Genomic DNA, 12,262 nt, shown 5'->3' with positions numbered 1-12,262 from the left:
GTCCCCCGCTGGAAGCTCGCAGCCCTGCCGGTCAGCGGGAACGCCCAGCCCCTTGAAGAAAAGTGCAGAGTGACAGCCGCAGCTAACTGCGCAGCGGGACCCGCGAAGCGGGTCCGGCCAGTTGTAGCGGCAGCAGCGGCAGCAGGCAACAGGGTCACAGGAAATCCGAGGTGAGGCTAAAGTCCGTGAAACTTGCCAAGGGAATCAGCTCGCAGGGTTTTCAGCCGGTGCTTAAAACAAGGTAGGGTGGGGGTGGAGCCGGCAGGGAGAGCAGCCCAGGTGGTGACGGGCGCGCGGGGACTCCTGGTCCTTGGAGTCCCCCGCTGGAAGCTCGCAGCCCTGCCGGTCAGCGGGAACGCCCAGCCCCTTGAAGAAAAGTGCAGAGTGACAGCCGCAGCTAACCGCGCAGCGGGACCCGCGAAGCGGGTCCGGCCAGTTGTAGCGGCAGCAGCGGCAGCAGGCAACAGGGTCACAGGAAATCCGAGGTGAGGCTAAAGTCCGTGAAACTTGCCAAGGGAATCAGCTCGCAGGGTTTTCAGCCGGTGCTTAAAACAAGGTAGGGTGGGGGTGGAGCCGGCAGGGAGAGCAGCCCAGGTGGTGACGGGCGCGCGGGGACTCCTGGTCCTTGGAGTCCCCCGCTGGAACCTCGCAGCCCTGCCGGTCAGCGGGAACGCCCAGCCCCTTGAAGAAAAGTGCAGAGTGACAGCCGCAGCTAACCGCGCAGCGGGACCCGCGAAGCGGGTCCGGCCAGTTGTAGCGGCAGCAGCGGCAGCAGGCAACAGGGTCACAGGAAATCCGAGGTGAGGCTAAAGTCCGTGAAACTTGCCAAGGGAATCATTTACTAGCAAATGGGACCCGCACAAAAACAATGAGTGCCCAACGTGCAGACACCACCTTGAAAATGAAATCCATGTCTTCTTTTGTCCTGAATACCAGTCGCTGCGAAATCGCTGGGCGAAACCAATCTGCAGGAATTTGGGTTTTAGAGAACGTGAAAACGCTTACAGAGTATTAAAATACGATACGCACCCTCCTATTGTTTTGCCGTCTCCCTTTTTTAAACGGAATGTGGCTAAAACGTAGAAATCTTTGAATGAAATAGATACCTGATCTATACATTTTATTGAATTATATGTACTCTTCTGATAACCATAGTGAATGATTTAATCTGAATTTTAGATGTGTTGGTTTTATTCTATTCTTGTAAATAGGCGTGTATATATATAATTGTCTGTTACTGATATGTTCTCTGTTATTTATTACTGCAATGTACTGTATTCTGTTTTTTTATGTACTTTTATAGTCCACTGTGACTGAAATAAAGTTATTGAAGAAGAAGAATAAGATTAATATTTTCTGTTTATTAGGCATCATGCAATAATGCCCTGGCTCTTATCAATTGGAAAGATTTCACCTAAGTTCCTGTCTTACGTTTTATAAACCTCTAAAAAGGTCCAGTACCACTCTACTTTTTTTCTGACCATAGGTTTAAAAGATCTAGTATGTGGGTGTGGGAAGGGGGATCTGTCTTTCTTCTTGGTCCTCAGCTATGGAACTCGCTACCTCTGTGCTTGAAATCCATTTCCTTTAATACTGTCTTTAGTCAGCTATTTTTTTATTAGTTGCATGTTTTCTATCTCAAAATGTCTTCGGGTGCATGTTGCATTTCACAAGTTGTTCTTCTATTTAACTCCTTGAAAATTGAACTAGAGGTGAACACATTTTCTCATTATGTAGTTTTATGTGCAAATTCCATGCTCAGAGTTGGTATTGTTATTCTCAGAAAGTAATTTACTGAGGATTGCTCAGACCTCCAACAAACTGAATTACACACTGTATGATGGTCTAGTGAAGCTACAGAAATATGCTGTGAGATTAGTGAAACAGATAGACTAGTTACACAAATTAATCCGGCACACATATTTACCCAGTGTGGAGCAAACCATACTGAATACTCCTTTGTGAGTGATGTACCTTTAAACCATTGATTTTGTTGCAGAAGACTTTGTATTAAACACATTTATGTTAAGCAAGATCTCTTATATTTACTCAAATTAAACTGTTTCAATTAAACACGTTTATGTGTAAATCTTAAAACTACATTCAGTTGCATTGTCACCCTATTGCCAGACAAAGGCTACTTCTATTTCGAGGTATATTGAGGAACTTCTCTCTTCCTGAATGGCTTGGAAAGTACAGGTCTTCTGGAAATCAACCCCCCAAGAATGATACTGTTGTGTCTTATCCTTCCTGGTGCTCTGATTGACAGGCCAGACGTAGTCACTCATGAAGCTTTAGTGAGTCAGCACAACAGAAAAGTTAAAATAATATTAAGGTTGCGACATGTTCAGTGGATTTTTATGTAACTTTCTTTCCAGGCACTAGTTTAATCATTTTTAGGGCAAGCTTTGGCACAGGGCTAGATACTATAACATTTGATGAAGTCTATTGGGGCTATATATATTTTCATTACAACTGCCTTTCTCTGTAGTGCTTATGCCATTTTACTAAATCAGGGCTGCTTTTGCTTTCACATGGATGGACACCTTGTTGGTGAGGGCCTCTTGTACACCATTTTGTAACTCAGTAAGTAAGCAGAGCACTTACAGGCATGCTTGACGTTCTACCTTTTCCTGCACTTTTGAGATGAGATTATCTTAAGATATATTTCTGGTACTAAATGGTTTTTTTTTTTTTCCTAGTATTCAGAGATGTCATCCATAATGAACTACGGGACAACAAAAGCCTATAACATTCCCATCGACCATCTTGATTTCAAGTTCATTGAAACATGCACAGATGTTAAACACTTGGAAAAGATTCTCAGCATATTAAGGTAGACCTTCACTGTTGCTGTTGCTTAGTATTTTAACATTTGTATGTCCTTACTGTTTATGTAAAAGTATGTGATTGATCACCAGATTTTCAGTAATCACACTGCATATTACACAGCTGATATTTTAGCAGAAACATTTGAAGCGTGTGATACATTTGGAAGGTACCTTTTCTGTTAACTATTTGAACATTTCCAAAATGTTTTGAAAACTTTATTTTTTTCCTTCAAACCAGCGGGTTGTGATTCCAGTGGGTTTGGCAGCACTTATTACTGGCTCCTTCTAGGGACCCAATTACAAGTCATAGGAAATAAAAATGTGAAAATTGGTTGTGTCAGTCACACCACTTTCAAACTATCATTTATTTGTTGTGTTCTATAAAGCGTGAACATGACCAACACGGTATCAAAACTCTGTACAACGAGAGAGCTGATGAGGGTTGCAATACAGTCGGAACACCTGATACTTAAGATACACTGTACATAGAATTCAAAGAGTAAGGTATAACATAGTAGGGTACAATATCAAATAGGGAGGAATGAAAATTTCAAAATTGTTCACTTATGGCACCAGTTTTTCCAAAAGTATGACCTTTACTTCCTTCTTGAAAAGCCTGAGTGAGGTAATTGCTCTTGTTGATGGTGGTAGGGAGTATCTAATGTTTAAGGCAGATACAGCAAAAGTGCAGCAGTGAGTTTGATTTTTCCTTTTTTTTAATGTAGCTCTAGTATGAGGGATTTAGCACTTCTAGAATCCCTTCTGTCTCCTGATAGCTTGATCCTATTTGCCAAGTATTTAGGGACCAGAATTCTGTACCACTTTGTGTATTATGCATGCAACCTTCAGTTGGATCCTAGGTTCACTGGGAGCCAGCTGAGGGCTCAGAGTGATGTGGAAAAGCTATCATAACGTTTTGTGCCTGTTTAAAGTCTTGCTGCTGCATTTATTGTAGCTTTCATTGGGGCTAGGCTAGGTTTAGGTAGACCTATGAGGGTGGCATTCGCAATGTCCTGTCTTGAGAGCCCTAGAGATTGCACAGCTGTTTTGAGGTCTTCTAGCGGTATGAAGGGTGGGATCCTTGTTGGAGAGATGCATTTACAATTTTCGTCCATAAAGGAGTGACAAATTGATGGCTTTCTTTCAGTAGGTGGGAGGGAATGGGACAGTCAAATTGTGAGGTAGGTTTAATTGCCTGAATGGTGTTCTCGATTTCCATCTCAGACATGGATCTGAAGTTGTTTCAGAAGTCTCTATTTTTCTTGGAACATTTGGGGTTTGTTGGTCAATATTCTTGTTGTGTACCGTGAGAGTGAGATTGATAGATCCCCTAGGTTAGGTGCTAGCTTGGCAGAGAATAAAGTTGATAATGGTTAAGATTTTATCTTTAAAGAAAGTGGAGAAGGTGTTACAGATGTCAGTTGACCTTTTTTGATGTGTGGGTTTTCCTGATTGTTTTCCTGATTGTTGGTTTATTATGTCAAAGAGTTTTCTGCGCCTGTTCTTCGCTCTCTCTTGTTGAGATCTGCGCACTGTTGTTTTGGCATACAAAATAGGCTTTTTGTAAGAGTTTCAATGCATTCTCAGCTTTTCAAGGTGGGTAATATTTGGCTCTTTCTAGCTTCTTCCAAAGCTTGAAATTAGCTTCCTTTGTCTCTTTGTGCTATCCCTGGCAACTTGACTTTTTATTGAAAAGTAAAATGTTATATCTTTGTGTAGAGAGCTGAGGCTCTCTTCAAAGAACTGAGAATATTTCTAGGCCCTTCATGTTTCTATTAAGAGCCTTTTATCACATTTCCTTTTCAGCTCCATTAGCATAGAGATACCTTTAGGTGTACGCTGTGCTTTCAAATAGTCATTAAAAAATGTATTCCTTAATATGAAAAGATTTGTCTGATGCCCAAAACTGTAGATTAAGTGATTTGCTGCCTGATCTGCCCCGTGGGCAAAGAGACGACAAAAAGAGAGGTAAATGGAATTACAGTAGACTAGCTGAGAAGCTGAGGTAAAGTAACTAATGAAAAGAATGGGGAAGGAAGGGAATTATCTTGTATAGCTACCGAATGTGGAACAGACATGACAAAGATACTTTGGTAATCTGTGTTTCAAGAGATAAGGATTGATAAGAAAGAAGTCTAAATTGTGGACTGCATGTTAAGGCAAGGGAGAGCTGAAATGTTGCCCGATCTGCTTGGTACTCCATATATCTTTTCAAAGAAAGACATGTGCACCAATGTACCTGCTTATTTACTAGTTTGCACACACATATGCACGCAGACATTCAATATCACTGCCCATCCCACTTTTAATTGTACCTGCTGCATGTTAATGGTCATCCTATCTCAGCTTCTCATTGATCCTTGACAAACGAGTTCATTCACACCCTCGCCGGCTCCCTTCCCACCTTTAACTCAAACGTCGATGATATGGAAACAACTATTGCGGACTGGCTGAGATCGGCTAGTGACAAACATGCCCCTCTGATTCCATTTTCTCGCACTAGATACCAAGATGCTCATAAATGGTATACCTCCAAATTGAAGATACAAAAATTACAGCTCCGACAACTAGAAAGGAAATGGAGGCACGGCTACAATATTCAGACAGACGTCAGTTTTTGTCGGCTCGCATAGAGTATAAAAAGGCTATATTGACTGCTAAAGCAGCTAATTTCTCAGTAAGAATACTAAATGCGAATAATAGAACTAAGGACATTTTTAAAATTGTCAGCGAGGTCAGCAGTGATGAGAGAATACTTCCAAACCATGCCCCTACGCAAGAGATGTGTGATGTTTTAAACAATTACTTTGTGGAAAAAATTGATACGATTAAAGCCAGTATCTCCCCCCCCCCGATTAATACAGAATGCCAGGACGATATCTTTAGAAACCCGGTCACTATGACTGATCTCCCTGTCTTATGCCCCAAAACCTTGTCTGGCTTATTTACACGGGTCAAGTCAGGCTCCCCAAATGACTGTTGTCCTCCTGCAACCATCAAAGACATAGTCACAGCTCTGCCACATAGCATTCTCCCCTTCCTTCACTAAAGGGGTAGTACCGTCTGCCTTCAAGGCCGCTACAATAGTTCCCCTTCTGAAAAAGCCTGGGACAGATCCTTTTACCCCTTCTAACTATCGCCCCATATCCCTTCTCCCTTGTCTGTCTAAGATCTTGGAGGCGCATGTGGCCAGATGCCTATCTAATTTTGTTGAACAAACGGAATACCTGGAGCCAAATCAAGCGGGCTTTCGGCCAGCCCATTCAACAGAGGCGGTAGTTCTGGCTGTCCTGGATACTTTAAGAGCTAATTCAGACAGGAGAATTCATCAGGCCTTGGTGCTTTTAGATTTGTCGGCGGCAATCGACACGGTTGACCATAACACTCTGTTGAACCGTGTCGAACAAGCAGGCATCCAAGGACCTGCCTACAATTGGCTTAAGTCATTTCTAACTGGCAGAACGCAAGCAGTGCGACTGGGCACTCTGACTGCCCCTACAGTGACCACCTCTTGCGGTGTACCGCAGGGCTCGTCCCTGTCGCCACTATTGTTTAACCTCTATCTGAGGCCTCTGCTCTATTCTTTAAAGAATTGGAAGGTCACCATTTTTAATTATGCAGATGACCTCCAGTTGATTTTTCCCCTAGATGCCCCTAATGCTGTTGCGGAATTTCAAACCACCATGCTCCACATTCAACACTGGATGGGCAGTAACCAATTGAAACTCAACCCAAGCAAGACGGAATTGGTGCTGCCTGGGAAGAGTAAGGACTGCTGGGGTCCACACTTCTGGCCTAGTGAACTGGGTCCCCCCCTACTCCGCCCTTGTCTGTAAAAAGCTTAGGGTTAGTTATTAATGCGGACCTCTCACTTAGAGGACAGGTGGGTGCAGTGATCTCCACTAGTCTCAATCAGCTTTGTAAAATCAGGAAAATTGCCCATTTGCTGACCCACTCAGCTCTGATCCCAGTGGTGATAGCGCTGCTTCTTTCACGCCTGAATTTTGCAAATTCCCTCTACATCGGTCTTCCTCAGTAACTATTAAAACGTCTGCAAATGGTTCAGAACCAGGCAGCCAGACTAATACACAAACAGCCTAAATGGCATTCTGCCAGGTCCCTGTTGATCAAGCTCCACTGGCTTCCCGTGGAGCAACGTGCGGCATTCAAGACTGGGTGCCTAGCTTTTAAAGCACTGCAAGGCAACAGTCCAAAATTTATTACGCCCATGATCAACAAACATGTCTCCCGGCGCAACCTGCGCTCATCTTATTTGCATCTTCTAGCTGTCCCGACTATAAAACTTAAACGGGTTGAAGGTTGTAGATTCTCCTATCTGGCACCTATCCTCTGGAATTCCCTTCCGGTAACAATGAGAAGCAGTGACAACCTTCTTAGCTTTAGATAGGGACTCAAAACTTGGCTGTTTGGGCTAGCCTACTAATCGGGTCTGATGTAACAACTTAAGCAGGAGTAGCGCCATGAAACCTTTGGGTGACCGTGCGCTTTATAAGTAAGTGATAACATTAACATTAACATCCTTTACTACCATCTCAGCTGCTTGTAAGGGGCATTAGTGGTGTGCACAGAGGAGGAAATTCTTAGCCTTGGAACCTAGCAGTTGTATGGTGCTAGGACGGCTCAGGGATGATAGAACCATGAGATGGAGGCTGCAACTCTCTGCCTCCTGAAACTGAGCACTACCATGCAGTAGGCTAGGGTCTTAAATTGGAGAGTCCATAGATTTGTGGCAAGCCAAGTCCATTGGGAGAAGGAAGACGATGACAGTGAGAGCAGGCTTACCATCAGCTAGCAGTGGCTGCCTCATGCTTACCAAACCCCACCTCATTTTCGGACTGTCTGAAGTATCAGCTAATGAGAGGTAGAGTGGCCTCAGCTAGCATCAGGCCTCCAGCTGAGCTGATTTCCTGCTGGGAACCTTCTCAAACAGCCACTTTTAGCAGCGCCTGTCTGCCTGATTCTCTGCCTTTCAGATGTCCACTGCATACAAGATTGGAGTGAAACTAAAATTGTCCAACCTTACAAGCCCAATATAATTCAGTAGACTGCTCTAATGCTCTAACGCTCTTATAATGCCAGACACTGCAGTGAGGAAGCAGAAGACCACCCTCTCAGTCTCCCTATCCTTCCTCCTACTGAACTGAAGGGACCTCGGTCCCTGTAAGACAGTCTTCTATGTCGGTGACCTGATATCTTATAACCAGTGTCCACTTGGAGAAACAACCCAGTCATTTGTATTCAGGGATCCGTGATCGGCCAATGGGTCCCTGAACTAAGGAAAACAATGGTTCTGCTACCTATATTGGGACCCAAATGTTATTTGAAAAGAAAAAGCCTCTATTTTAAAATTAGAAATGTGAAGTCACAACTTTCCAGTAACAAGTCACCCACAATAAATGACGACACCCGTAGTAAATCAACCAGTTGGGTAACATCTTCTACCACATATCCATTTATTTGTTCAGTGAAACTTGTTGGACTAATTCTTGCCACCATGTCCTTAATAGATTGAATTTTTTTTTGCGTTAGTTAGGATACTTTTTGTTCTGTGTAAGAACTGGAATCTGCTCCTTTAAAGTTTACTTAATACTAAAAAAAACTATATGCATCATATGGCCTTTAAAGCCACAATCACTAGTTCTAAGATCTTGCAGATTATCCACTCATTATTTAAACAATGTAAATTGAACTGAATTGGCACTCCTGAGTTTCCGGGATGATTGTTGGCATTCATTGGCAGAGGGGCTCCTTCTCTGCTGACTGCGTTGGACCTCTCATGTGCCTTTGATTCAGTGCATCACACAATCCATCTGCAGCATTTGTCCATCGTGTTAGGCTCATATGATACAATTGAATGTTCATGCTTGTTTCTGACCTAGGGTATCCCCTTTTCTCACAGCCTGTCTTGCCTCTGAATAGAGTGCCTTACACTTTTCTCTGACCTCCTTCATTATTTGCATATGTCCTCTATTTGATCTTGGCAATAACCTTAAAGTTGCTGGGTAATCCTATTTGAACAACAGAGTGATCAATTTGAGATTTTTACAAGTTATCCAGCCCAGTATATAGATGTCTCTCATTTTAGAGGACATCCACATGTGGATTATGATGAACTATTGTTAAATGAACTAGGTAAAAACTGAGGGGACAAACCTTTGTATCAAGGTTAGACCCACACTCCAAGCTCTTGAGTCCCCTGACATTTTGGTCTCAAAGTTCACCATGTGAAAAATATGGGATTTCTTTTCCATCTGAATCTTCCCTTATGTCCCACATACATTGTGTAGTAAAAAGCTACTTTTACAAACTCAAAATGCTCAAACAAATTCGTTTACTTCAATCTTTCAAAAACTGAGTCTTAAAGTTTGGAGGTTGCAGGCATAAATACTTGACTGGAATATTGCAATGATCTCTGTGCAATCCTAAAAAAAAATGCAACCACATGGCATGCTCTCCACTAGCTTCTGCTCCGGGACCGGTTTACTTTTAAATTCCTGTATCCAGCATTCAGTTGTCTTTCTAGTTAAGCCCCTATCCATCTTGCGTGTAAAATGTCTTGTCACACTTATAGTTGCAATTTATGCTGTTCTATTAGTTCTGTTTAATTATCCCCAGGCTCACCATAGAAGCCTGTTGCAAAATGGTCTGAGTCTTGCCTGTGACCCTGGAAATCCTCCACACCATGAGGTGAAGTAGGCCTTTTAAAAGATGGGATTCCCCTATTGAATTTGTTTGAATCCTCCAAACTGGGGTAGAGGCATTGGACAACCCAAAGAAAGTTCCAGAAGAACTAAAAAACAGACTTCCAGATTCCAAATGTGTGCATTGACTATGCCCCACTTTCCAGATCTGCCTTACCTCTCCCTTTCTGTACTGTTTGATGAAGCAATGTGTGTATCCATCCACTTCACCACAATTATGGATTTATATTTAGTTCTTTAATAAACTAACATTAAAAGGAAAGTTATCAGTTAGTGATGCCTAATTAGGCATAATTAGTATACAATAAATAATTTATCCAGATGTCCGCCACATTGTACTTAGCTAAAAACAATGTACTTGATTTTAAATGTTTTCTACATGTGGTGTAACATATCAAAAACGATTGACCTGATTGGGGCACAAAATGGCGGTGCTTCTTAGAATTCTGAGTTAGGGTCCTAATCCATCTCCCGTTTTGACTGCCACTGATTGTAGAGTGTCCATCACAACGCATAGACCAGGCAGGTGGAGAAGACATGGAGCCTGAAACAGTACGATTCTGAACGCTCAAACAGCAGTCACAGTGGGGGCCCTGCTCTTGGCTGACCTTCGCCTAGTGGAGGAGGTGTGCGTCTCCACACAGGACGTTGGAGTACATGCAAGGTTGCAATACTTTGAAGAGGTGACTAGATTGGCGAAGCCCAGCACTGCCTGAGTGCTCGGCTTTGCCAATCTATGCAGACCCATGCAGCTGGCAGAGATCAGCTGAGGTGGGGAAACGTTGATGATCAGGACGTGTCTTAAGGCTTAACTTAGGCTGCAGCAGACAAAGATGTTAGTGCCGGCCAATGGATGATGGTCTCACCAGAGGTGACTATTCATTGAGCCCCGCAGATCATGCAACAGTTGAAAACCTGGAGCACTGCAAAAAGTGCAGCGACCCAGGCACCTAACGGATCTCCCAATGGTGAATCATAAGATGAGGAAGTACTGAGTGCCAGGCGGATTGGAAAGACATAAGACCTATATGCGCTGTGTACTGGTCCTTGGATTGAACCCTAATAACAGTGACTGCACTGCTTTAAAGTGATATGGTGAACAGGTGGCAGTGCAAAGATGATAATTTTTCCAGTCAAGGTTTGCATCAAGGAAGAGTAAAGGAGAACATGATGCTGGACCCACAGAGTCGAGAAGGATCAGGAGAAGCCTGTAACTAGAGTTCATTTGTTAGAGTGACAGATCAAGGACTCCAGTGCTGGGGTACAGGACCTGATGTCCTTGAATGTGAAGCTGGTAAAGGGTTTTAGGGCCAAATGTATGACCATTGATGCCTGCGACTCGCAAATTGCATTAAATTGCGAGTCGCAAACATCAATGTATAACAGTGTCAGAGACACTGTTTGCGATTCCCAATGGGGTCAAAAATTGCATGCCTCATGCATATTAGTGAGGCTGTCGCAATTTGCGACCCATTGGGAATGGCTGGCACTCCCAGGGATGGTGGCCTGCTGGGATCAGCAGACCACCATGTCTGGGACTGCTCTGTCAATATAGCAGTTTTAAAAAACAAATGTAGCCCATGTTCCTTAAAGGAAAATGGGATGCATTTAAAAGAAAAAAAAAGAAATGAAACGTTTTTGTTTTATTTTTTTTAAGGGCAGGTAGCGGTCCCTGGGACCACTGCCTGCTCTTAAAAAATGTTTGCGCACCCATTTACAAAGGGGAAGGGGTCTCCTGCTGACCTCTTCCCATTTGTGGATGGTTTACTACCCTCTTAAAGAGGGTGGTAAACTGCGAGTGTTTTGCGACCGCAAATGCGGTCGCAAAACAGTCTTACATAGGCTTCAGAGTTGCTATTAGGAAGAGACGCCCTTGGAACGCCTCTTTCTAATACAGTGTCGCAAACCCTATTTTGCGAGTCGCTATTACATTTGCGACTAGCAAAATAGGATTGGTACATTGTGCTGCCGTTTTTTGCGGTTGAAAAAGGGCAAAATGCCCCTTTGCGACCGCAGAATTAGGTTGTACATCTGGCCCTATGTGTACTAGAGACCAAACTTGAACAGCTAGAAAATCTACAATTTGGGTCCCATTATGAGAGCCTGGGTTCCTTGTAAAATGTCCTGAGTCTTTCTGTGAATCTAGCAGTTCAGAGCAAAAAACAGCTGGCGCAGGTGCAGCCTCAGGGAGTGTACCACTGCAAGAGAACAGGTCAGCCATCCTGGGCCTTCTGAAAACTCTGGTAAACTGACATCACCAGAATCCATTTTTTTAGGTGCACTGGGTGTGTTGCTGGGGGTGCAGTTTCAGATTACCCCGGACACATCAAGGTGGGGGGCTGGCAACATTGAGGGGCAAGTGCTGCAGCCATCAGTCAGAACTTTGTAGGGTTCTGCAGGGCGTGCCAAACACATAGCCCGCACTGCACCAGCCAAGCGGACATTGGAGACAATATTGCCTTCGATGGGCCCGATGGAATCTGGAATAGGGATTCCTTATAATATAAGTTGATCTGGTGGGGCAAAGGGGATGCTATGCAGAGATTTTCTGTGGGAATTGTGCCTCAGGTTCCCTGGTTCCTTGAGCATCCACCATTAAAAGAGCATACAGGTGGAATAGCTTCACAGTTTTTCAGAAATGGCCAGTTTGTCTGTTGTCCAACCCTGGAGCTGTCATTGAGCTTTGAGAAAGTCTTGACCCTTCGAGAA

At 43.6% G+C, this 12,262-nt stretch overlaps 1 protein-coding gene across 1 annotated transcript in view; it reads left to right on the top strand.

Moving 5' to 3' along the window:
- The window catches only part of SPAG1 (sperm associated antigen 1), a 906,455-nt gene that overhangs the window by 25,578 nt on the left and 868,615 nt on the right, over positions 1-12,262 (top strand). The window contains exon 2 of the mRNA XM_078686952.1: positions 2,703-2,836. Coding sequence (XP_078543078.1) covers positions 2,712-2,836 — 125 coding nt within the window. The 5' untranslated portion in view covers positions 2,703-2,711. The remainder of the gene's footprint in view (positions 1-2,702; positions 2,837-12,262) is intronic.

The sequence above is a fragment of the Lissotriton helveticus genome, chromosome 4_1 (assembly GCF_964261635.1).
Source record: "Lissotriton helveticus chromosome 4_1, aLisHel1.1, whole genome shotgun sequence".
Classification (NCBI taxonomy): domain Eukaryota; kingdom Metazoa; phylum Chordata; class Amphibia; order Caudata; family Salamandridae; genus Lissotriton; species Lissotriton helveticus.
The sequence above is the reverse complement of the archived record's forward strand: the minus strand, read 5'-3'. Positions and strand labels throughout refer to the sequence as shown.